General features: G+C 43.6%; 1 protein-coding gene across 1 annotated transcript; it reads right to left on the bottom strand.

The window, feature by feature from the left end:
- Positions 1-10,381: 10,381 nt before the first annotated feature.
- On the bottom strand, positions 10,382-24,961 carry LOC112238891 (melanin-concentrating hormone receptor 2-like). Its single transcript, XM_024407424.2, has 2 exons — positions 24,015-24,961; positions 10,382-11,407 (listed from the first exon to the last, which is right to left on the bottom strand). The coding sequence occupies exons 1-2, from the start codon at positions 24,425-24,427 to the stop codon at positions 10,765-10,767; spliced, it is 1,056 nt and encodes a 351-aa protein (XP_024263192.1). The 5' UTR covers positions 24,428-24,961; the 3' UTR covers positions 10,382-10,764.
- Between the last annotated feature and the right edge of the window lie 1,295 nt (positions 24,962-26,256).

The raw sequence follows: 26,256 nt of genomic DNA, 5'->3' as shown, positions 1-26,256 counted from the left end.
CTTTGGAGAAATACGCAGATTTAAAGAGGAGTCTGTAATTTGCTTTCTAATGATCATGATCTTTTCATCAAAGAAGTTCATGAATGTATCTGCTGAGGTTCTACATGACTCGAATAGAATCTAATAAAGCCTCTATTTGCTGTGTGGGGTTTCAGGCTGGGTTTCTGTACAGCACATTGTGACATCAGCTGATGTAAGAAGGGCTTTATAAAAAACGTTTGATTTGAGGTGAAAGTCTTTGATCTTTGACCCTTTGTAACTTTCTCACTCGTCATTATTCACAATTAATTCAGGATTATCCGTAATCATCAGAACCCTATGGGCCCTGGTCAAGAGGGTTCCATTTGAGACACAAGCCAAATCTACGTAGCGGAAAGGTGTTTTTCAGAGCCAGAAATGGACCGTCTCTGCCTGGGCCCAGTTTGTGTAAGGCTACGGCTTGGGGGGATGTCATTGAACATTAAAGCTTGTGTGTTTGTGTGAGTCTAATGCTAGTACAGCTTATAGGTTATATCTACATCTCCACATCTGTAGTCTGTTTCTCCACATCTGTAGTCTATTTCTCCACAACTGTAGTCTGTTTCTTCACAACTGTAGTCTGTTTCTCCACAGCTGTAGTCTGTTTCTCCACATCTGTAGTCTGTTTCTCCACAACTGTAGTCTGTTTCTCAACAACTGTAGTCTGTTTCTCCACAACTGTAGTCTGTTTCTCCACAACTGTAGTCTGTCTGTAGTCTGTTTCTCCTTAACTGTAGTCTCAGCTGTAGTCTGTTTCTCCACAGCTGTAGTCTGTTTCTCCTTAACTGTAGTCTGTTTCTCCACAACTGTAGTCTGTTTCTCCACAACTGTAGTCTGTTTCTCCACAGCTGTAGTCTGTTTCTCCACAGCTGTAGTCTGTTTCTCCTTAACTGTAGTCTGTTTCTCCACAGCTGTAGTCTGTTTCTCCACAACTGTAGTCTGTTTCTCCACAACTGTAGTCTGTTTCTTCACAGCTATAGTATGTCTCTTCAGTCTTCTGAGTCATATGTCACACAATAAGAACCTCATAAAATCTACTCTTTCATTGAGATTCACAATGAATAATCAACACAGTGTGTCCTCACACCCCACACCCACACGGATAAACAGAGACTAGCTTGAAGACCGGACCACAGAGCTTTAGGATATTTTTGATTACAATAGAATTGGCCTACATTCTTAAGTCATGAGGTCTGTGTTTCACACAGTGAAGAAAGCTCTTCTGCAGTTTTATACGAATCAACACCAGTGTCCTCACAATCTCACATTTTCCCATCGTACATTCCCATGTCCCCACATGTCACTGATAGACGACAGGACAAGGAACACAGCCTCTGGTTAGAGAATGAAATGGGGTGTGGCCAGAGTAAGGGATGAAAGGAGGACCTCAAGGGCTGATATCTCTGGTTGTGGAGACTGCCTCTGTGAGGACATTAGTGTTGTGAGGACATTAGTGTTGTGAACACTGCCTCTGTGAGGACATTAGTGTTGTGAGGACATTAGTGTTGTGAGGACATTAGTGTTGTGAGGACAATGGTGATTGAGGACATTAGTGATTGAGGACATTAGTGTTGTGAGGACAACAGGGTTGATGGGTCGTGCTGGTTCACTCTGTAAATGATGTTGTTACTTGAGATCACACACACACACACACACACACACACACACACACACAGGTTCTTCCAACAGCACCTTACCATCAGGGATCACATGCTCAGGACTGTACTGGCAGGGGCGTTTGATAAAAGCATCTGGGAAGTGGCATATTTTAAATTCATTCAACTTTAACCACTCTTTAAAAATATCAGACAAGGAATCCTCAACGTCTTGCGAGAGTTCCTCAAAGCATTGATACTTTCCTCTTTTCGGCCTGTTTTCGTTGATTCACAGTGGTGTGTGTTTGTGAGTCTGGCTGGCACGAGGGACTACATTTACAGGGACTCTTTTGTATCTCTATGTTCATCTCTAGTAGTGATGCCTGGGATCAGGGGTTACTGTTTATCCATACAAAGTGAGTCATTGTGGTGTTATTGGACTCAAGACACTGTTGCTCTCACTGCCTTTGGGGCTTTTGTAGTTCAAAGTCTAAATGTTTGCCACTGTGATTCAACATCGATAAAAGATTCTCAAACAAAAAATGTCTCAGTGCATTAAATGGGTTCTCGTACCATGTAGTAGCTATATAATTACAATAGCAACCATGATCTAATAACTCACCAAATATAATTTTCCACAGTAATGGCTAATCGGTACTTGATGAAAACACATCTTCTCTTTTGTTCTTACTGTCCTGCCACCACATCAGAGGAGAAACCTGACAATGTGTTTATTCACTAAAACCAATGACACCAGCGTCAAAGCACATCAGTTGTAACCCAGGTTATTGGATTCTGTTGGAATGTGAAAACAGACATCTGATTGGCTGAGGTGGGTGTAGTACCTGGGCCACAGTACAAGGTCTATGAGGCTTTACCTGAACCTGATTCATTTCCTGCTAACTGACAAGTGTCAACATGATATCACCTATGACACATTCAAATGGGGTTTAAGTGGTGTTTACTTTAGCTTTAGAGAGCTTTAGTTGAGTTCAAATTGGGATTATCGACAGCTGTATGTATTATAAAGGCAAATGTCTTCAGAACAAGATAAACAGGTCAGAACTAGAAAGTTGTTCTATTGGCCAATGTGTCAATCACTGGAGAATAAACTGGATGAGCTCCGTTCGAGAATATCCTACCAACGAGACATTTAAAACTGTAATATCTTATGTTTCACCGAGTCGTGGCTGAACGACGAGGCGGATAATATACAGTTGGCTGGGTTTTCCGTCCATCGGCAGGACAGAACAGCTACGTCAAGTAAGACGAGGGGTAGTGGTGTGTGTCTATTTGTCAGTAACAGTTGGTGTGCAATGTCTAATATTAAGGAAGTCTCGAGGTATTGCATGCCTGAGGTAGAGTACCTCATGATAAACTGTAGACCACACTATCTACCAAGTGAGTTCTCATAATATTTGTAGCCATCTATTTACCACCACAGACCGATGCTGGCCCTAAGATCACACTCAACGATCTGTATAAGGCCATATACGCAAACAATACAATGCTCATCCAGAAGTGGCGCTCCTAGTGGCCGGAGACTTTAATGCAGGCAAACTTAAATCCGTATTATCAAATTTCTACCAGCATGTCACATGTGCAACCAGAGGAAAAAAACTCTAGACCTCCTTTACTCCACACACAGAAATGCATACAAACTCTCCCTCACCCTCCATTTGGACAATCTGACCATTGTTTTATCCTCCTGATTCCTGTTTACAAACAAAAACGAAATCAAGAGGTACCAGTGACTCGCTCAATATGGAAGCGGTCAGATGATTCTGATGCTACGCTACAGGACTGTTTTGCTAGCTGAGACTGGAATATGTTCCGGGATTCATCCAATGGCATTGAGGAGTATACCACCTCAGTCACCAGCTTCATCAATAAGTGCCATGACGAAGTTGTACCCACAGTGACCGTACGTACATATCCCAACCAGAAGCCATTGATAACAGGCAACATCTGCACCGAACTAAAAAGTAAGCTTTCAAGGACGCTTATAAGAAATCCCGCTATGCCCCTAAAAGAACCATCAAAACAGGCGATAATAAAAGACTAAGATTGAATCCAATTACACCGGATCTGACGCTCGTCGGATATGGCAGGCTTGCAAGCTATTATGGACTACAAAGGGACACCCAGGCGCAAGCTGCCCAGTGATGCGAGCCTACCAGATGGGCTAAATGCCTTTCATGCTCGCTTCGAGGCAAGCAACACTGAAGCATGCATGAGAGTACCAGCTGTTCCGAATGACTGTGTGATAGCGCTCTCCATAGCCGATGTGAGCAAGACCTTAAACAGGTAAACATTCACAAGGCCGCAGGGCCAAACGGATTACAAGGTCATGTACTCAAAGCATGCACGGACCAACTGGCATGTTGTCTTCACTGACATTTTCAACCTCTCCCTGGCCGAGTCTGTAATACCTACATGTTCCAAGCAGACCACCATAGTCCCTGTGCCCAAGAAAGCAAAAGTAACCTGCATAAATATCTACCGCCCCATTGCACTTACGTCAGTAGCCATGAAGTGTTTTGAAAGGCTGGTCATGGCTCACATCAGCACCATCATCCCAGAAACTATAGACCCACTCCAATTCGCATACCTCCCCAACAGATCCACAGAGGACACAATCTCAATCGCACGCCACACTGCCCTTTCCCACCTGGATAAAAGGAACACCTATGTGAGAATGCTGTTCATTGACTACAGCTCAGCGTTCAATACCATAGGGCCAACAAAGCTCATTACCACAGGTAGACTCCAATGAAGTTGTAGAAAGATCTCAAGAATGATCAATGGAAACAGGATGCACCAGAACTCAATTTCGAGTCTCATAGCAAAAGTTATAAGTTAATTAATTAAGTTATTTATGTTTTTTATTTGTAATACCTTTGCTAAAATGTCTGACTGTTTTCACTATGTTATTATGGGGTGTTGTTTGTAGATTGCTGAGATGTTTTATGTTTTTTAATCCATTTTAGAATAAGGGTGTAACGTAACAAAATGTGAAAAAAGTTAAGGGATCGGAATAGTTTCCGAAGGCAAGTCTAGGTCCAAAAGTCTCCTTAACAGCTTCTACCCCCAAGCGATAATAGTACTGAACAATGAATCAAAAGGCAACCTGGACAATCTACCTTGACAATTACCTCGACTAACCACGCGCACATTGACTCTGTACCGTAATACCCTGTATATAGCCTCCACACGGACTCTGTACCGGTACCCCCTGTATATAGCCTCCACATTGACTCTGTACCGTAACACCCTGTATATAGCCTCCACATTGACTCTGTACTGGTACCCCCTGTATATAGCCTCCACATTGACTCTGTACCGTAACACCCTGTATATAGCCTCCACATTGACTCTGTACTGGTACCCCCTGTATATAGCCTCCACGTTGACCCTGTACCGTAATACCCTGTATATAGCCTCCACACTGACTCTGTACCGGTACCCCCTATATATATAGCCTCCACATTGACTCTGTACCGTAATACCCTGTATATAGCCTCCACATTGACTCTGTACCGTAACACCCTGTATATAGCCTCCACATTGACTCTGTACTGGTACCCCCTGTATATAGCCTCCATATTGACTCTGTACTGGTACCCCCTGTATATAGCCTCCACATTGACTCTGTACAGGTACCCCCTGTATATAGCCTCCACATTGACTCTGTACAGGTACCCCCTGTATATAGCCTTGACATTGACTCTGTACTGGTACCCCCTGTATATAGCCTCCACATTGACTCTGTACCGGTACCCCTGTATATAGCCTCCACATTGACTCTTGACTCTGTACCCCCCTGTATATAGCCTCCACATTGACTCTGTCCCGAAACCCCTGTATATAGCCTTGACATTGACTCTGTACCGGTACCCCCTGTATATAGCATCCACATTGACTCTGTACCGGTACCCCCTGTATATAGCCTCCACATTGACTCTGTACCGTAATACCCTGTATATAGCCTCCACACTGACTCTGTACCGGTACCCACTGTATATAGCCTCCACATTGACTCTGTACCGTAATACCCTGTATATAGCCTCCACATTGACTCTGTACCGTAACACCCTGTATATAGCCTCCACATTGACTCTGTACAGGTACTCCCTGTATATAGCCTCCACATTGACTCTGTACTGGTACCCCTGTATATAGCCTCCACATTGACTCTGTACCAGTACCCTCTGTATATAGCCTCCATATTGACTCTGTACTGATACCCCTGTATATAGCCTCCACATTGACTCTGTACAGGTACCCCTGTATATAGCCTCCACATTGACTCTGTACCGGTACCCCTGTATATAGCCTCGACATTAACTCTGTACCGGTACCCCCTGTATATAGCCTCCACATTGACTCTGTACCGGTACCCCCTGTATATAGCCTCCACATTGACTCTGTAACGATACCCCCTGTATATAGTCTCAACATTGACTCTGTACCGGTACCCCTGTATATAGTCTCCACATTGACTCTGTACCGATACCCCCTTTATATAGACTCCACATTGCCTCTGTACGGTACCCCCTGTATATAACCTCCACATTGACTCTGTACCGGTACCCCTGTATATAGCCTCCACATTGCCTCCGTACCGGTACCCCTGTATATAACCTCCACATTGACTCTGTACCTGTACCCCTGTATATAGCCTCCACATTGACTCTGTACCGATACCCCTTTTATATAGCCTCCACATTGCCTCCGTACCGGTACCCCCTGTATATAGTCTCCACATTGACTCTGTACCGTAATACCCTGTATATAGCCTCCACACTGACTCAGTACCGGTACCCACTGTATATAGCCTCCATATTGACTCTGTACCGTAATACCCTGTATATAGCCTCCACATTGACTCTGTATTGTAACGCCCTGTATATAGCCTCCGCATTGACTCTGTAAAAGTACCCCTGTATATAGCCTCGACATTGACTCTGTACCGGTACCCCTGTATATAGCCTCCACATTGACTCTGTACCGATACCCCTTTATATAGCCTCCACATTGCCTCCGTACTGTACCCCCTGTATATAACCTCCACATTGACTCTGTACCTGTACCCCTGTATATAGCCTCCACATTGACTCTGTACCGTAATACCCTGTATATAGCCCCCCACTTTGACTCTGTACCAGTACCCCTGTATATAGCCTCCACATTGACTCTGTACCGGTACCCCTGTATATAGCCTCCACATTGACTCTGTACCGATACCCCCTTTATATAGCCTCCACATTGCCTCCGTACGGTACCCCCTGTATATAACCTCCACATTGACTCTGTACCGGTACCCCTGTATATAGCCTCCACATTGCCTCCGTACTGTACCCCCTGTATATAACCTCCACATTGACTCTGTACCTGTACCCCCTGTATATAGCCTCCACATTGACTCTGTACCGGTACCCCCTGTATATAGCCTCCACATTGACTCTGTACTGGTACCCCCTGTATTTAACCTCCACATTGACTCTGTACCATTGCCTCCGTACCCCTGTATATAGCCTCCACATTGACTCTGTACCGGTACCCCTGTATATAGCCTCCACATTGCCTCCATACGGTACCCCATGTATATAGCCTCCACATTGACTCTGTACCGGTACACCCTGTATATAGCCTCCACATTGACTCTGTACCGGTACCCCCTGTATATAGCCTCCACATTGCCTCCGTACGGTACCCCCCTGTATATAGTCTTGTTATTTTATTTTATCATGTACCTTTTTTTATTAAATATTTTTCACTTCAGTTTATTGAGTAAATATTTACAGTTCATATAAATGAAATCTGTCAATTGAAATAAATTCATTAGGTCCTAATCTATGGATCAGAAAACCAGTCAGTACCTGGTGTGACCACACATCTCCTTCGCAAAGAGTTGATCAGGCTGTTGATTGTGGCCTGTGGAATGTTGTCCCACTCCTCTTCAATGGCTGTTCAAAGTTGCTGGATATTGGCGGGAACTTGTACACACTGTTGTACAAGTCGATCCAGAGCATCCCGAACATGCTCAATGGGTGACATGTCTGGTGGGTATGCAGCCATGGAAGAACTGGGACAATGATGAGATGATGATGAATGGATGAAAATGGGCCTCAGGATCTTGTCACAGTGTCTCTGTCCATTCAAATTGTCCATTGCTTATGACTGCCCTTACCATAGCCCCACTGCCATTATGGGGCTGTTCACAATGTTGAGATAGGCAAACCGCTCAGCCACCACTACACCATACATGCTGTCTTCCATCTGCCCGGTACAGTTGAATTCGGTATTCATCCGTGAACAGCACACTTCTCCAGTGTTCAAGTGGCCATCGAAGTCGAGCATTTAAAAAAATGCATTTGCCCACTGAAGTCGGTTACGACGCCAAACTGCAGTCAGGCCAAGACGAAAGAGGTGAGGACGATGAGCATGCAGATGAGCTTCCCTGAGATGTCTGACGGTTTGTGCAAAAATGATTTGGTTGTGTAAACACCCACAGTTTCATCATCTCTCCAGGTGGCTGGTCTCAGACGCAGGTGAAGAAGCTGGATGTGGAGGTCATGGGCTGGTGTGGTCTGCGGTAGTGAGGCCGGTTGGATGTACTTCCAAGTTCTCTAAAACAAGTTGGAGGCGGTTCCTCAAAATTCTATACATACGTGGCATTGTGTTGTGTGACAAAACTGCATATTTTATAGTGGCCTTTTATTGTCCCAAGGTGCACCTGTGTAATGATCATGCTGTTTAATCAGCTTCTTGATAAGCCACACCTGTCGGGTGGATGGATTATCTTGGTGAAAGAGAAATGCTCACTAACAAGGATGTAAACACATTTGTGCACAAAGAAATTGAGAGAAATACACTTTTTGTGCAAATATGGAACATTTCAGGGAACTTTTATTTCAGCTCATGAAACATGGGACCAACACTTTACATGTTACGTTGATATTTATTTTCAGTTTAGTACATACATTACACTGAACAATAAGAACAACAAGATGTGGTTTATTGTATTCATGTAAAACTCGTCTGAAATACCATATATGGACAATTAGTATATTCAAAGTATATGTAGTATAATACATTGCAGAACAACACAATATAAGCAGGAAGTAAAACATCTAATAAAGTGTAAAACTGCAGTATTTACATATAGTGGATTTATGTCCTATACCAGATAACCATGACGACTTGTTTTAACTACGAACCACACCTTTGTAATTAACTTTATCATGTCAATATCTCAAAATGTGTCATTCATACATAAATTATGCTGTTATTTGGTAAAAACCAAATAAATGTACTTGTTTTTGCAAGTAAAAAAAAATTAAATTAATTAATTATTAATTAATTATTTTAAACATTAAAATAAAAATAGTGCGTCATATTGTATACGTTACAGAGATGATATCGGACAATTAGTAAATGACCATAATAAGAAGGTTTTAATACAATGTAACAGTCATCTGAATGCACAGGGTACAGGCTAACACTAGAGTGTCAGGTAGAGTGAGAAAACAAACACAAGCTGTGAATAGGAACAAGTTAACGTGTGTTTTAAGTAGTGCATGTTATTTGAGTAGTTGGGGTCGGCAGGTCTGCCTAGTGGTTAGAACGTTTGTAACCAAAAAATTGCTGGATTGAATTGAATCCCCGACCTGACAACGTAAAAATCTGTCTTTATGCCCCTGAACGAGGCAGTTTAACCCACTGTTCCCCGGTAGGCCACCATTGTAAATAAGAATTTGTTCTTAACTATCTTGCCTAGTTAAATAAAGGTTAAATAAAGGTTAAATAAAATGGTGTGTATAGGACAGTTCCTCATAATATGTTATGTTACAAGGGCTATATTCATTCAATATACTTTTATTATTTACTTCTACCGCTATTTCCTGGTCTCAAATCAATACAAAATTCCAGCTCTCATCAATTCATCTTCCATCTCCTCACTTAACAAGAGTCCCGATAGTTCTTGAAGAAAAAAAAACATAGACGTCAGTATGTGTGACGAACAAGAATTCTGCAATCTCCCTGGTGTGAGGCAGTGAACCGAGAGGGCTTCTGAGCGACGCAGCAGTCTAAGGCACTGCATCTCAGTACTCGTCCGGGTTTGGACGTGGTAGGGCCGTCATTGTAAATAAGAATTTGTTCTTAACTGACTTGCCTGGTTAAATTCAAAACACCCTGTTGAACTGTCTTTTTGCTCCCTCCCACAATGACAACAGTATACTACAGTCTGCAAAAACACTACATTAATTACGATAGTATATACTACAGTATTCATACATTAGTTAACTGTGAAGACTACAGTATACTACAGCAAATACTGAGGTATACTACAGCAAATACTACAGTATACTACAGCAAATACTACAGTATACTACAGTATACACTGTAGTGTTTCCACAAAAGTCTGCAAAAACACTGAAGTGAATACTACAATATTTATACCGTAGTATAATTCTTGTGGGGAGTGGTGGTCATTAAGCATGTGCAGGGATGGACATTATGCTAGCCCAGTAGCCTGAGGCTAGTATTTTCAGACCGGGCTAGTAAAACAATCCTTAAATTCCATCCCTGGGTGCGTGTCAGAGAGAGAGAGAGAGAGAGAGGGGGAGGGAGAAAGGGAAAGGGGAGAGAGAGAGAGGGAGAGAAAGAGAGAGGGAGAGAAGAGAGAGAGAGAGAGAGGAGAGAGAGAGAGAGAGAGAGAGAGGGGGAGAGAGAAAGGGAGAGAGGAGGGGTAAAGAGAGGAGAGAGAGGGGGAGAGAGAGAGAGAGAGAGAGAGAGAGAGAGTTAGAGAGGGGGAGAGAGAGAGAGAGAGGCTGTCCTAAGATAATGATTGAGACAATGACATTTTGATCAGTTGACATTTGTATCAGAAGAATGATAGTGATGGTGGAGCTGTTGCAGTCCGATGGGGAAATCCATCATCCATCCACTAACATAATGCCACTTCTGTCCCCTGGAAAGATAACTGTTTTTCATCTACTTTGGCTTCAAGTAATTCATGAACCCTAAAGTTCGTAGAAGATAGCAGAACGGAAACAGCTGACTTTTGGTTGTCTTTTTGGGACAAAACGACAGCCCACCTATTCACACACACACACACAGTATAGGAGTGGCAATATCTGTACTATTAGATGACTGTGCAGCGGTAGTTTGGGTCGGTGGACACGCTGGAGCCATCTGTCTTGATCACAGTGGTTTTGGAGGAGTTCTGCTGCGAACTCCTCAAATCCTTCCTGTGACAGAGACGTTCGCGGTAGTTCTGAGCGAAGATGAGCAGCATCAGAGGGTTGATGCAGCTGTGGGAGTAACTCAGACAGATCGTGATGTTGTAGACATACACAAAGGTGTTGGTTGGCCTGTTGTTGCTCAAGTTAATCACCTGGATCACGTGATATGGGCTCCAGCACACCAGGAAGAGAGCAATGACCATCACCACGGTCTTGGTGGCGCGCTTCGCCCAGACAGACTGTTTACGCTTGACTCGGCGGATGGATCTGAAGACGTGGTAAAGGGTGAGGGAGTAGAAGGTGGAGATGATGATGAGAGGGAAGATGAAGCCCAGGATGGACTGGTAGAGAGTGTACCAGTACATGTCCTCAGGCCCGTCCAGAAACATCATGCATATCTCCAGGTCGCTCTTCCTCACCACCATGGCGTAGATCATGACGGGCACGGTCAGCAGGAAGCTGCCAACCCACACCAGGATGTTGATGATGATGGTCCACTGGATGGTCCGCTTCTCTGAGGTGGGGTGGACGATGGCAATGTATCTAGAAACAAAGAGACACATCAGTTAGGGACCAGGGGTTAGGTTATGTACCTGGGTTGTGCCCCAATTGCACCCCGTTCCCTATATAGTGTACTCATTTTGACCAGAGCCCATTCCTTTCACAGTGCACTACTTTGACCAAAAGTAATGTACTACAGTGCCTTGTAAAAGTATTCATTCCCCTTCGCGGTTTTCCTATTTTCTTGCATTACAACCTGTAATTTAAATGGATTTTTATTTGGATTTCATATTAATAGACATACACCAAAATAGTCCAAATTCGTGAAGTGAAATGCAAAAAATTACTTGCTTCAAAAATGTAAAAAAAAAATGGAAAAGTGGTGTGTGCATATGTATTCACCCCCTCTGCTGTAAAGCCCCTAAATAAGATCTGGTGCAACCAATTACCTTCAGAAGTCACATAATTAGTTAGATTGTACACAGGTGGACTTTATTTAAGTGTCACATGATCTCAGTATCTCAGCAAGCAAGGTGCACCATGAAGCCCAAGGAGCTCTCCAAACAGGTCAGGGACAAAGTTTTTGGGTTATAAAAAAATATCAGAAACTTTGAACATCCCACGGAGCACCATTAAATCCATTATTAAAAAATAGAAAAAAATATGGCCCCACAATAAACCTGCCAAGAGAGGGCCGCCCACCAAATCTCACAGACCAGGCAAGGAGGGTATTAATCAGAGAGGCAACAAAGAGACCAAAGATAACCCTGAAGTAGCTGCAAAGCTCCACAGTGGAGATTGGAGTATCTGTCCATAGGACCACTTTAAGCCATACACTCCACAGAGCTGGGCTTTACAGAAGAGTGGCCAGAAAAAAAGCCATTGTTTAAAGAAAAAAATAAGCAAATACGTTTGGTGTTCACCAAAAGGCACGTGGGAGACGCCCCAAATATATGGAAGAAGGTACTCTGGTCAGATGAGACTAATATTGAGCTTTTTGGTCATCAAGGAATATGCTATGTCTGGCGCAAAACCAACACCTCTCACCACCCGAGAACACCATCCCCACAGTGAAGCATGGTGTTTCAGTCTTCCAGAGATTTAAGACTGGGACGGAGGTTCACCTTCCAGCAGGAGAATGACCCTAAGCATGCTGCAAAAGTTACACTTGAGGGGAAACAATTTATTCATAGGGAAACAATTTACAGCCATACATTTCTGAGCACCCCCCAGACGTATGGTATGGTCTAATTACTGCAGACAGTAAAGGACAATATGGAGGTTGGTTGGAGAGGACAGGTGAGTGTACACTATGACCATCTAGCATGTTCAAGACACGTCAGGGACACTGCCTCTTGACACACTGTCCGCTTAACCCGGAAGTCAGCCGCACCAATATGTCAGAGGAACCACTGTACGCCCAAAGGCAGCGTTCATGTACCCGGCCACCACAAGGAATCGCAAGAGTGTGATGGAACAAGGACATCACAAGGACAACCCTCCCCTAACCCGGACGACACTGGGACAATTGTGTGCCACCTCATGGGTCTCCCGGTCACGGCCGGCTGCGACACAGCCGGGATTGAACCTGGATTTGTAGTGGATTTGCGATGCAGTGCCTTAGACCGCTGCGTCACTCGGGAGGTCACACTTCCCCTTATTCTAAGGTTAGGAAAACATTACTGCATTCAGGCATGTGACTGTGTTGTGAAGAGAAACAGATTATAGAAAACCGATGATTGATTTCAGGGATTTGACTGTGTTGTAAAAAGATGTAGATGTACTCAAGTTCATGTCTATGTGCAGACAGATGTACATATTATGGGTGGTCATGTGTTTGGCGTGCGTGTGTGTGCGTGTTTATGCACAATGTGATACTGAGTGAGATTTCTTTTGGTGTTTGCCATAGTGTTCATTGAAACCCAAGTGTGATAATGTGATGTTCCATTCTTAGTACGATGTGTCTGCGATATCTGAACGTGTAACGACAGAACAGAGATTTGGAACAAAATCAAAAGTCAAAACAAGTGATAGTGCTGCCGCTCCATGAACGATGAAAGTCTAGAGTAGAAGGGATGGAGACAGAGAGACAGTGTCTCCCAAAATAGCACAAATATCTCTACACCGATCTTTCAGGAGACTCCACCGTGAGGAGTTTGTCTTTTTGTTTTCTTCAGTAACAACCATCACTTTTTACCCAGTCCAGTCTAGTCCAGACAGAGGCATGTGAATGTCATGTGAATACACAGACAGGACAAACACCATAAATAAATTGTACTTGTCATCCCAAGAAAAGCCAACGGTAATTAGTTAACCTGGAATAGAAGGACTTTGTGTTTGAATACTGCCTATTCATACAGTTTGTTTTTCTCCTCTTCCTGAGAGCAATCAGGACTCTAATCATGATGTTACATTAAATAAATCTAATAATGTCATGAGTGAATCAGTAAGGTAAGAGCATTGGCTTCGTTCTAAAAGTACTCTTATTCTACATATAGTGCATTTTTCAACAGAGTACTGCCCTATACTGCCCTATCAAGCAAAACATATGATGATGAGTAACTGCTCATTTGGTCGAAAATGAGTTAATATCCTTTTTTTTGCTACAATCAATACATGCTTAATCACGTGGACAAGTATCCCGCCTCTATTGTGTTGTGTTCAGGAGAAAATGGAGGTCATGTTTAGCAGTAACTGTATAAAGTTGCTGTGAAAACCAAGGTAAATAAAAGCCATTTTTCTCAATTCCACGCTATGAGCAGATACTGCCTTTTTTTCTTTTTTCTTGGTAGGGCAGTATCTGCCCTGGTCAATAGTAGTGTACTATTAAGGGAATAGGGTGACATTTGGAATGCATCCCATGACACTGGCATATGCCCAAGGTCATGGGGTTCAATTCCTTCCAGGATCACATACACATACTAAATGAATGAATGCACTCACTGTACTATAGATCGCTTTGGATGAAAACATCTGCAAAGTGGCATACCGTATACTATTATAATATAGTAACATTTTATGAATAATTGATCTGGGAGCTGAAAAAGTCACATACAGTGGGAAAATACTTATTTTCCACCATAATTTGCAAATTAATTCATTGAAAATCCTACAATGTGATTTTCTGAAATGTTTTTCCTCATTTTGTCTGTCATAATTGAAGTGTACCTATGATGAAAATTACAGGCCTCTCTCATCTTTTTAAGTGGGAGAACTTGCACAATTGGTGGCTGACTAAATACTTTTTTGCCCCACTGTACAAGCTGTCATGAACACGTAAAATAAAGTTAGACGAAATCACCACGGTTACGTCCCAAATAGCACCCTATTCCCTAAATAGTGCACCATATTTTACCAGAGTCCTATGAGCCCTTGTCAAACGTAGTGCACTACATATGAAAAAAAGGGTACATTTGGGATGCGTTGAATCATAAAATAAACGATCAGAGATACAGATTGTTGATTTTTTTTTACTGCTGATGTTAAACCAAATCAAAGTTAAGTCTATAGCCATCTGCTGTACTATGCTGCCGTACTTAACCAGCATGTGTCATATGTCTATGAACGAAGGAACATAACCCTACAGCCATGTGACATCAAAGAACTAAAGAGGAAGAATTTGCTCTGCACTGGTTAAATCTCTCATGATACTGAATACATCCAAGGCAGGCCAAGGGATGGAGATATTACCGTAGAGATGTCTTCATTACCATGGAGATATTACTGTAGAGATGTCTGCATATGACCACAGAGATAATACCGTAGAGATGTCTACATATGACCACAGAGATATTACTGTAGCGATGTCTTCATTACCATAGAGTTATTACTGTAGAGATGTCTTCATACGGACCATAGAGTTATTACTGTAGAGATGTCTTCATACGGACCATAGAGATATTACTGTAGATATGTCTTCATTACCATGGAGATATTACTGTAGAGATGTCTTCATATGGACCAAGGAGATATTACTGTAGAGATGTCTTCATTACCATAGAGATATTTGTATTTATTTTATTTATTTCACCTTTATTTAACCATGTAGGCTAGTTGAGAACAAGTTCTCATTTACAACTGCGACCTGGCCAAGATAAAGCATAGCAGTGTGAGCAGACAACACAGAGTTACACATGGAATAAACAATTAACAAGTCAATAACACAGTAGAAAACAAAGGGGGAGTCTATATACAATGTGTGCAAAAGGCATGAGGAGGTAGACGAATAGTTACAATTTTGCAGATTAACACTGGAGTGATAAATGATCAGATGGTCATGTACAGGTAGAGATATTGGTGTGCAAAAGAGCAGAAAAGTAAATAAATAAAAACAGTATGGGGATGAGGTAGGTGAAAATGGGTGGGCTATTTACCAATAGACTATGTACAGCTGCAGCGATCAGTTAGCTGCTCAGAGAGCAGATGTTTGAAGTTGGTGAGGGAGATAAAAGTCTCCAACTTCAGCAATTTTTGCAATTCGTTCCAGTCACAGGCAGCAGAGTACTGGAACGAAAGGCGGCCAAATGAGGTGTTGGCTTTAGGGATGATCAGTGAGATACACCTGCTGGAGCGCGTGCTACGGATGGGTGTTGCCATCGTGACCAGTGAACTGAGATAAGGCGGAGCTTTACCTAGCATGGACTTGTAGATGACCTGGAGCCAGTGGGTCTGGCGACGAATATGTAGCGAGGGCCAGCCGACTAGAGCATACAAGTCGCAGTGGTGGGTGGTATAAGGTGCTTTAGTGACAAAACGGATGGCACTGTGATATACTGCATCCAGTTTGCTGAGTAGAGTGTTGGAAGCCATTTTGTAGATGACATCGCCGAAGTCGAGGATTGGTAGGATAGTCAGTTTTACTAGGGTAAGCTTGGCGGCGTGAGTGAAGGAGGCTTTGTTGCGGAATAGAAAGCCGACTCTTGATTTGATTTTTGATTGGAGATGTTTGATATGAGTCTGGAAGGAGAGTTTGCAGTCTAGCCAGACACCTAGGTACTTATAGATGTCCACATATTCAAGGTCGGAACCATCCAGGGTGGTGATGCTAGTCGGGCATGCGGGTGCAGGCAGCGATCGGTTGAAAAACATGCATTTGGTTTTACTAGCGTTTAAGAGCAGTTGGAGGCCACGGAAGGAGTGTTGTATGGCATTGAAGCTTGTTTGGAGGTTAGATAGCACAGTGTCCAATGACGGGCCGAAAGTATATAGAACGGTGTCGTCTGCGTAGAGGTGGATCAGGGAATCGCCCGCAGCAAGAGCAACATCATTGATATACACAGAGAAAAGAGTCGGCCCGAGAATTGAACCCTGTGGCACCCCCATAGAGACTGCCAGAGGACCGGACAGCATGCCCTCCGATTTGACACACTGAACTCTGTCTGCAAAGTAATTGGTGAACCAGGCAAGGCAGTCATCCGAAAAACCGAGGCTACTGAGTCTGCCGATGAGAATATGGTGATTGACAGAGTCGAAAGCCTTGGCAAGGTCGATGAAGACGGCTGCACAGTACTGTCTTTTATCGATGGCGGTTATGATATTGTTTAGTACCTTGAGTGTGGCTGAGGTGCACCCGTGACCGGCTCGGAAGCCAGATTGCACAGCGGGAAGGTAGGATTCGAGATGGTCAGTGACCTGTTTGTTGACTTGACTTTCGAAGACCTTAGATAGGCAGGGCAGGATGGATATAGGTCTGTAACAGTTTGGGTCCAGGGTGTCTCCCCCTTTGAAAGGGGATGACTGCGGCAGCTTTTCAATCCTTGGGGATCTCAGCGATATGAGGTTGAACAGGCTGGTAATAGGGGTTGCGAAAATGGCGGCGGATAGTTTCAGAAATAGGGGGTCCAGATTGTCAACCCCAGCTGATTTGTACGGGTCCAGGTTTTGCAGCTCTTTCAGAACATCTGCTATCTGGATTTGGGTAAAGGAAAACCTGGAGAGGCTTGGGCGAGGAGCTGCCGGGAGGGAGGAGCTGTTGGCCGAGGTTGGAGTAGCCAGGCGGAAGGCATGGCCAGCTGTTGAGAAATGCTTGTTGAAGTTTTCGATAATCATGGATTTATCGGTGGTGACCGTGTTACCTAGCCTCAGTGCAGTGGGCAGCTGGGAGGAGGTGGTCTTGTTCTCCATGGACTTCACAGTGTCCCAGAACTTTTTGGAGTTGGAGCTACAGGATGCAAACTTCTGCCTGAAGAAGCTGGCCTTAGCTTTCCTGACTGACTGTATTGGTTCCTGACTTCCCTGAACAGTTGCATATCGCGGGGACTATTCGATGCTATTGCAGTCCGCCACAGGATATTTTTGTGCTGGTCGAGGGCAGTCAGGTCTGGAGTGAACCAAGGGATCTATCTGTTCTTAGTTCTGCATTTTTTGAACGGAGCATGCTTATCTAAAATGGTGAGGAAGTTACTTTTAAAGAATGACCAGGCATCCTCAACTGACGGGATGAGGTCAATGTCCTTCCAGGATACCCGGGCCAGGTCGATTAGAAAGTCCTGCTCACAGAAATGTTTTAGGGGGCGTTTGACAGTGATGAGGGGTGGTCGTTTGACTGCGGCTCCGTAGCGGATACAGGCAATGAGGCAGTGATCGCTGAGATCCTGGTTGAAGACAGCGGAGGTGTATTTGGAGGGCCAGTTGGTCAGGATGACATCTATGAGGGTGCTCTTGTTTACTGATTTAGGGTTGTACCTGGTGGGTTCCTTGATGATTTGTGTGAGATTGAGGGCATCTAGCTTAGATTGTAGGACTGCCGAGGTGTTAAGCATATCCCAGTTTAGGTCATCCAACAGAACAAACTCTGAAGCTAGATGGGGGGCGATAAATTCACAAATGGTGTCCAGGGCACAGCTGGGAGCTGAGGGGGGTCGGTAGCAGGCGGCAACAGTGAGAGACTTATTTCTGGAGAGAGTAATTTTCAAAATTAGTAGTTCGAACTGTTTGGGTATGGACCTGGAAAGTATGACATTACTTTGCAGGCTATCTCTGCAGTAAACTGCAACTCCTCCCCCTTTGGCAGTTCTATCTTGATGGAAAATGTTATAGTTGGGTATGGAAATCTCAGAATTTTTGGTGGCCTTCCTGAGCCAGGATTCAGACACGGCAAGGACATCACGGTTAGCAGAGTGTGCTAAAGCAGTGAGTAAAACAAACTTAGGGAGGAGGCTTCTGATGTTGACATGCATGAAACCAAGGCTTTTTCGATCACAGAAGTCAACAAATGAGGGTGCCTTGGGACATGCAGGGCCTGGGTTTACCTCCGCGGAACAGAGGAGGAGTAGAATGAGGGTGCGGCTAAAGGCTATCAAAACTGGTCGCCTAGAGCGTTGGGGACAGAGAATAAAAGGAGCAGATTTCTGGGCATGGTAGAATATATTCAGGGCATAATGCGCAGACAGGGGTATGGTGGGGTGCGAGTACAGCGGAGGTAAGCCCAGGCACTGGGTGATGATGAGAGAGGTTGTATCTCTGGACATGCTGGTTGTAATGGGTGAGGTCACCGCATGTGTGGGAGGTGGGACAAAGGAGGTATCAGGGGTATGAAGAGTGGAACTAGGGGCTCCATTGTAAACTAAAACAATGATAACTAACCTGAACAACAATATACAAGGCATATTGACATTTGAGAGCGACATACAGCGAGGCATACAGTAATCACAGGTGTTGAATTGGGAGAGCTAGCTAAAACAGTAGCTAAAACAGTAGGTGAGACAACAGCAGCTAATCAGCTAGCACAACAACAGCAGGTAAAATGGCATTGACTAGGCAGGGAGGGTCGAATTAACTACACACAGAGCCTGAGTACGGCTGGGGCCGACAGACAAAACATAAACAAGCAGAATGGAGTACCGTGATTAATGGACAGTCCAGCATGCATCAGCTATGTAGCCAAGTGATCAGTGTCCAGGGGGCAGTGGTGGATGGGGCAGGGAAGCTGGACTGGCGAGTATTATCCAGGTAAAAAAAAAAAAAAAAGTTTTACAAAAACTGTCTGGCTGTGCAGAAGGTAAAAGCCGCTAGCAGTGGCTAACAATGACTAAATAGCTTGTAGCTAGTTAGCTGGTTAGCTTCTGGAGGTTCTTGAGTGTGTCTAAAAATTTAAAATAATAGCGGTTCCGTATCACATTGGGTGAGGCAGGTTACCGGAAGGTATAAACAAATTAAAAATCGAAAAGAGATTGGAAGTAAATATGGGTCCAGTGAGTGTTTGGGACGCGGCGATTCAGACGGTTAGCAGGCCTGTGCTAACAAGCTAACAGTTAGTAGGCCGGGGCTAAACAAAGTAGCAGTTAGCGGACCGGGGCTAAACAAGCTAGCAGTTAGCAGGCCGAATTAGCAAGCAAGGAGATAGCAAGGGCTAGAAAGTTAGCCTTTGGGGGGCGTCGCAATGGGGTGAGTCTGTTTATGCCTCTTCATGCGGTGACATCGATAGACCGGTCGTGGGTCCAGATATTGTAGCCCAGGAGTATGCTTCGGTGGTAGCACAGGAGCTCTGGCTGGGCTAGCTTCAAGCTAAGTGGGTGGAAACGCTAGCCAGGAGTAATCATCCGGGGTTGCGGTTAGCTAGTTAGCTAGTTGTGAAGATCCAGCTGAAAATGTTCCGTTTTTTCTATTTTTCTTTAACGTGTTCGACGCGAAGGATAACCTGCTTTCTCGGGAACGGGCCCAAATTCCCGTAATTTGCGTGAAGAAAGACGGAGAAAAAGGGGACAGAGGTCAGGCTGCTTCTGAGAATTTGTAGGCGAGTGAGTAAACCCCCACTGCCATCCGTTCTATTGGCCAATGTGCAATCATTGGAAAAAATAAAATGAATGATTATCCTACCAACGGGACATTAAAACCTGGAATATCTTATGTTTCACCTAGTCGTGGCTGAATGAAGACAAGGATGATATAGAGATGGAGGGATTTTTTGTCAGGACAGAGAAGCTAAGTCTGGTAAGACGAGAGGTGGTGGTGCGTGTCTATTTGTCAATAACTGTTGCGTGATGTCTAATATTAATGGAAAACGTACAAATATAATCCAGGTAACAACATGTGGAGAAAGGGATCTGGAATACCTTCAGGTCTCTGAATACTTTCAGGTCTTTGAATACTTTCAGGTTTCTGAATGCCTTCAGAATGCACTGTATACACAGTACCAGTAAAAAGTTAAAAAGTGGACCTAATCATTCAAGGGTTTTTCTCTATTTTCTACATTGTAAACTCAGCAACAAAAAAAGAAACGTCCTCTCACTGTCAACTTTGTTTATTTTTAGCAAACTTAAAACAAGTGTAAATATTTGTATGAACATAACAAGATAACAACTGAGACATAAACTGAACAAGTTCCGACAGCCATGAGACTAACATAAATTGAATAATGTGTCCCTGAACAAAGGGGGGGGTGAAAACCTAAAGTAAGTCAGTATCTGGTGTGGCCACCAGCTGCATTAAGTACTGCAGTGCATCTCCTCCTCATGGACTGCACCAGATATGCCAGTTTTTGCTGTGAGATGTTACCCCGCTCTTCCACCATGGCACCTGCAAGTTCCCAGACATTTCTGGGCGGAATGGCTCTAGCCCTCGCCTGCCGATCCAACAGGTCCCAGACGTGGTCAATGGGATTGAGATCCGGGCTCTTCGCTGGCCACGGCAGAACACTGACATTCCTGTCTTGCAGGAAATCACGCACAGAACGAGCATTATGGCTGTTGGCATTGTAATGCTGGAGGGTCATGTCAGGATGAGCCTGCAGGAAGGGTACCACATGAGAGAGGAGGATGTCTTCCCCGTAACGCATAGCGTTGAGATTGCCTGCAATGACAACAAGCTCAGTCCGATGATGCTGTGACACACTGCACCACACCATGACGGACCCTCCACCTCTAAATTGATCCCACTACAGTACAGGCCTCGGTGTAATGCTCATTCCTTCGACGATAAATGCAAATCTGACCGTCATCTCTGGTGAGACAAAACCGCGACTCGTCAGTGAAGAGCACTTTTTGCCAGTCCTGTCTGGTCCAGCGACGGTGGGTTTGTGCCCATAGGCAACGTTGTTGCCGGTGATGTCTGGTGAGGACCTGCCTTTACAACAGGCCTACAAGCCCTCAGTCCAGCCTCTCTCAGCCTATTGCTGACAGTCTGAGCGCTGATGGAGGGATTGTGTGTTCCTGGTGTAACTCGGGCAGTTGTGGTTACCATCCTGTACCTGTCCTGCAGGTGTGATGTTCGGATGTACCGATCCTCTGCAGGTGTTGTTACACGTGGTCTGCCACTACGAGGACAATCAGCTGTCCGGCCTGTCTCCCTGTAGCGCTGTCTTAGGTGTCTCACAGTACGGACGTTGCAATTTTTTGCCCTATCCACATCTGCAGTCCTCATGCCTCCTTGCTGCATGCCTAAGGCATGTTTACGCAGATGAGCAGGGACCCTGGGCATCTTTCTTTTGGTGTTTTTCAGAGTCAGTACAAAGGCCTCTTTAGTGTCCTAAGTTTTCATAACTGGGACTTTAATTGCATACTGCCTGTAAGCGGTTAGTGTCTTAACGACTGTAAGAATTATCTTTGAAAGACTGGGTCCTGAAAAAGGGACATTTCTTTTGTTGCTGAATATAGAATAATAGTGAAAACATAAAAACTATGAAATAACACATTTGGAATGATGTAGTAAACAAATACGTTTTAAACAAATCAAAATATATTTTATATTTTAGATTCTTCAATGTAACCACCCTTTGCCTTGATGACAGCTTTGAACACTCTTGGCATTCTCACAACCAGCTTCATGAGGAATGCTTTTCCAACAGACTTGAAGTAGTTCCCACATATGCTGAGCACTTCTTGGCTGCTTTTCCTTCACTCTGCCGTCCAACTCATGTCAAACCATCTCAAACGTGTTGAGGTCGGGTGATTGTGGATTACCAGGTCATCTGACGCAGCACTCCATCACTCTCCTCCTTGGTCAAATAGCCCATACACAGCCTGGATGTGTGTTTTGGGTCATTGTCCTGTTGAAAACCAAATGATAGTCCAACTAAGCCCAAAACCAGATGGGATGGTGTATCGCTGCAGAATGATGTAGTAGCCATGCTGGTAAAGTGTGCCTTGAATTCTAAATAAATCACAGGCAGTGTCAGCAGCTAAGCATCCTAACTCCATCAGTGGTTTCTTTGCAGCAATTTGATCATAAAGGCCTGATTCATGCAGTCTCCTCTGAACATGTTAAGATGTGTCTGTTACTTGAAATCTGTGAAGCATTTATTTGGACTGCAATCTGAGGTGCAGTTAACTTTAATCAACTTATCCTCTGCAGCGAAGGTAACTATGGGTCTTCCTTTCCTGTGGCGGTCCTCATTAGAGCCAGTTTCATCATAGTAATGGCTTTTGCGACTGCACTCGAATAAACGTTCAAGGTTCTTGAAATGTTCCACATTGACTGACCTTCAAATCTTAAAGTAATGATGGACTGTCGTTTCTCTGAGCTGTTCTTGACATAATATGGACTTGGTCTTTTACCAAATAGGTCTATCTTCTGTATAGCACCCCAAACTTGTCACAACACAACTGATTGGCTAAAACGCATTAAAGAAGGAAAGGAATTCCACAAATGAACGTTTAACAAGGCAAACGTGTGAAATGAAATGCATTCCAGGTGACTACCTCATGAAGGTGGTTGAGAAAATCAAAAAAATGCAATATATTTTGATTTGTTAAACACTTTTTTGGTTACTACACCTAAAACACACCGCTAGGCTGTGTATGGGCTATTTGCATTGTCGGAACTAGAAGCACAAGCATTTCGCTACACTCGCATTAACATCTGCTAACCATGGGTATGTGACAAATAAAATTGGATTTGATTTGATTTATGGGCTATTTGACCAAGGAGAGTGATGGAGTGCTGCATTAGATGTCCTGGCCTCCACAATCACCCGGCCTCAACCCAATTGAGATGGTTTGGGAAAAGCAGCCAACAAGTGCTCAGCATATGTGGGAATTCTTTCAAGGCTGCTGGAAAAGCATTCCTCGTGAAGCTGGTTAAGACAATTTCAAGAGTGTGCAAAGCTGCCATCAAGGCAAAGGGTGATACATTTTTTGAACTTTGTTTATTTTGAACACAAATAAAGGACAAATTAACTAATTAATTAATTATATGTAAAGTGCTTTGGTCCTCCTTTCTTTTTGCAGGTAAAATATATAAAATATATTTTGATTTGTTTAACACTTTGGTTACTACTTGATTCCATATGTGTTATTTTATAGTTTTGATGTCTTCGCTATTATTCTATAATGTAGAAAATAGTAAAAATAAAGAAAAACTCTGGAATGAGTAGGTGTGTTCACACTTTCGACTGGTACTGTAGGTTTGAAAATTATGATGTTTTGGTCAAATGTTATATGTGTTTGCAGTTCTTGCGGTCAATCTGCAGTCTACACATGAATTTGTAATAATGCTCCGGTCCCGACCATCCGCTCACTAGATCCCTGCTCTTGGGCTGCGTAACAGTAATGTCTCCTTCTTAATTACCTATAGGTTCTAACTATGTTATAATCATATCCTACACCAGGTTATATCTACCTGAATACATAAAAGTAATAGAGGAGGGAGACCTAATTGATGCTTTGTCATGTTCAAACTGACACCTGTTGAATTTGGAGAGGTGGAGACGTACCTGTCAATACACAGCACCGTTACAATCCCCACGGTAGTGAACTGGTTGCTAACATCCACCACCACGACAGCTTTGCACATGAAGTTCCCGAACACCCACTGTCTGTCCCGGACCAGCTGGTGAATGTTGAAAGGCATCACCAGCAAGAAGAGCATATCTGCGACGGCCAGGTTCAGCACGTAGATGTCCGAGACCATCTTCTTCTTGCATGTCGCCACTGCGTAAATCACCAAACCGTTGGCGATCACTCCTATAGTACACAGGATGCCGTATATGGACGGGAATATGTGCATAAACGTCGCCAAGTCGATGAAGCTGGATGAGGACTGAGTCGTGTTCACACATGACGAGTTGTTGGTGAAATTACTTACTTCTTTGTAATAACAAAATATGTCCGAGCTATTCATAATCATCTTAAGATCTTCAGATATTTGCCGACCTGGTCTTGATTGATAACGCGCGGATCAGTATTATGCTATAGATAAGCACCAACACTGTCAAGCCGACAAGTCATACTGTACTAGCTTCTATCCAAATATCTAGAGGTACAACTTGGGCACCTATTCTGGATAAACCGCGCGTATCCTTTGGTTGATGCACTTCTTTATCTTGTAATGAACTACAGCTCAATTAAAGTATGTGTTTCGATGAGATTCTGCTGAAGGATCGATCGTTCTCACCAAACTTGGGAACAAGCTGATGCCTCTTGGAGAACACATTATTCACTCAGGACTGGACCTCCCCGTTCGTCTCCTCTGCGCTCTCTCCCTACCCAATAGCCCACCTCATTTTCGCTGACTCAGTGAACGATAAGATAAATCCGATTGTAGTCTCCTCCATTCAAAAGATCCATCGCTTGTTCATTTAACACGTCATTAAACATAAATCAAGTTTAGAGAAAACTGATTGAGAGATAAGTGAGTAAATCATACGGAAAAAAAATGTTGATCTGTTTCTTGCTCTGAAAAACATCTCATCCATGCACCCTGTTGCGCATGTCAGAAGTAAATTGACTTGTGTCACGATGTTTTGATTAAATGTTGCATTCAGATGGACAACATCAATGACATACTGTTGTTTCCTAATAGTATGTAGGCCTTCTATATGTCAATCACAGAATCACACAGATTGTATCAAATATACAGCCAACGATTCAATGAAGAATCATTAAACAATTATACATTATTTTAGTCAACAGATCCTTTAGTTATAAATGACTCAGATCCTTTAGTTATAAATGAAAAATATCCTTTCAGTGGAGGCTCCTTGGCAGAGGAAGGGGAGGAATTTCATACAAATACATTTTTTAAAACATTTATAAAGTTTTCCTTTTAGATTAAACTATAATAAATATTAACACGTCACCAAATAATTTATTGAAACACAATAGTAGCCTCGACAGCACTCTATAGGGTAGCGCCGCGGTGTAGCCGGAGGACAGCAAGCTTCCGTCCTCCTCTGGCTACATTGATTTCAATACAAAACATAGGAGGCTCATGGTTCTCACCCCCTTCCGCAGACTTACACAGTAATTATGACAACTTCCAAAGGATGTCCTCCAACCTATTAGAGCTCTTGCAGCATGAACTGACCTGTTGTCCATGCTATGTTAGCTAGCTGGCTATAACAGAGGGATGCTATGTTAGCTAGCTGGCTATAACAGAGGGATGCTATGTTAGCTAGCTGGCTACAACAGAGGGATGCTATGTTAGCTAGCTGGCTATAACAGAGGGATGCTATCTTATCTAGCTGGCTACAACAGAGGGATGCTATGTTAGCTAGCTGGCTACAACAGAGAAATGCTTTGTTAGCTAGCTGGCTATAACAGAGTGATGCTATGTTAGCTAGCTGGCTATAACAGAGCGATGCTATGTTAGCTAGCTGGCTATAACAGAGGGATGCTAGGTTAGCTAGCTGGCTATAACAGAGGGATGCTATGTTAGCTAGCTGGCTACGACAGAGGGATGCTATGTTAGCTAGCTGGCTACAACAGAGGGATGCTATGTTAGCTAGCTGGCTATAACAGAGGGATGCTATGTTAGCTAGCTGGCTATAACAGAGGGATGTTATGTTAGCTAGCTGGCTATAACAGAGGGATGCTATGCTAGCATTCCTTGGAAAGAATTGGCCCTAAACAGAGAATACACAGCGGCATAAATCCTGACAAAAAATGTATGAAATCTTTGACTATGTACAGACTCAGTGAGCATAGACAGAGATTGAGAGAAACAGAGAGACAGTG

The sequence above is a fragment of the Oncorhynchus tshawytscha genome, linkage group LG21 (assembly GCF_018296145.1).
Source record: "Oncorhynchus tshawytscha isolate Ot180627B linkage group LG21, Otsh_v2.0, whole genome shotgun sequence".
NCBI classification, from domain to species: Eukaryota; Metazoa; Chordata; class Actinopteri; order Salmoniformes; family Salmonidae; genus Oncorhynchus; species Oncorhynchus tshawytscha.
The sequence above is the reverse complement of the archived record's forward strand: the minus strand, read 5'-3'. Positions and strand labels throughout refer to the sequence as shown.

Excerpts from the sequence above, each read along its gene's own strand:
- LOC112238891 (XM_024407424.2), bottom strand. The coding sequence starts at position 24,427 with ATGATTATGAATAGCTCGGACATATTTTGTTATTACAAAGAAGTAAGT. Across the intron at positions 11,408-24,014 it reads ACGGTGCTGTGTATTGACAG|ATACATTGCCATCGTCCACC; the intron begins GTACGTCTCCAC and ends CTTTGTTTCTAG.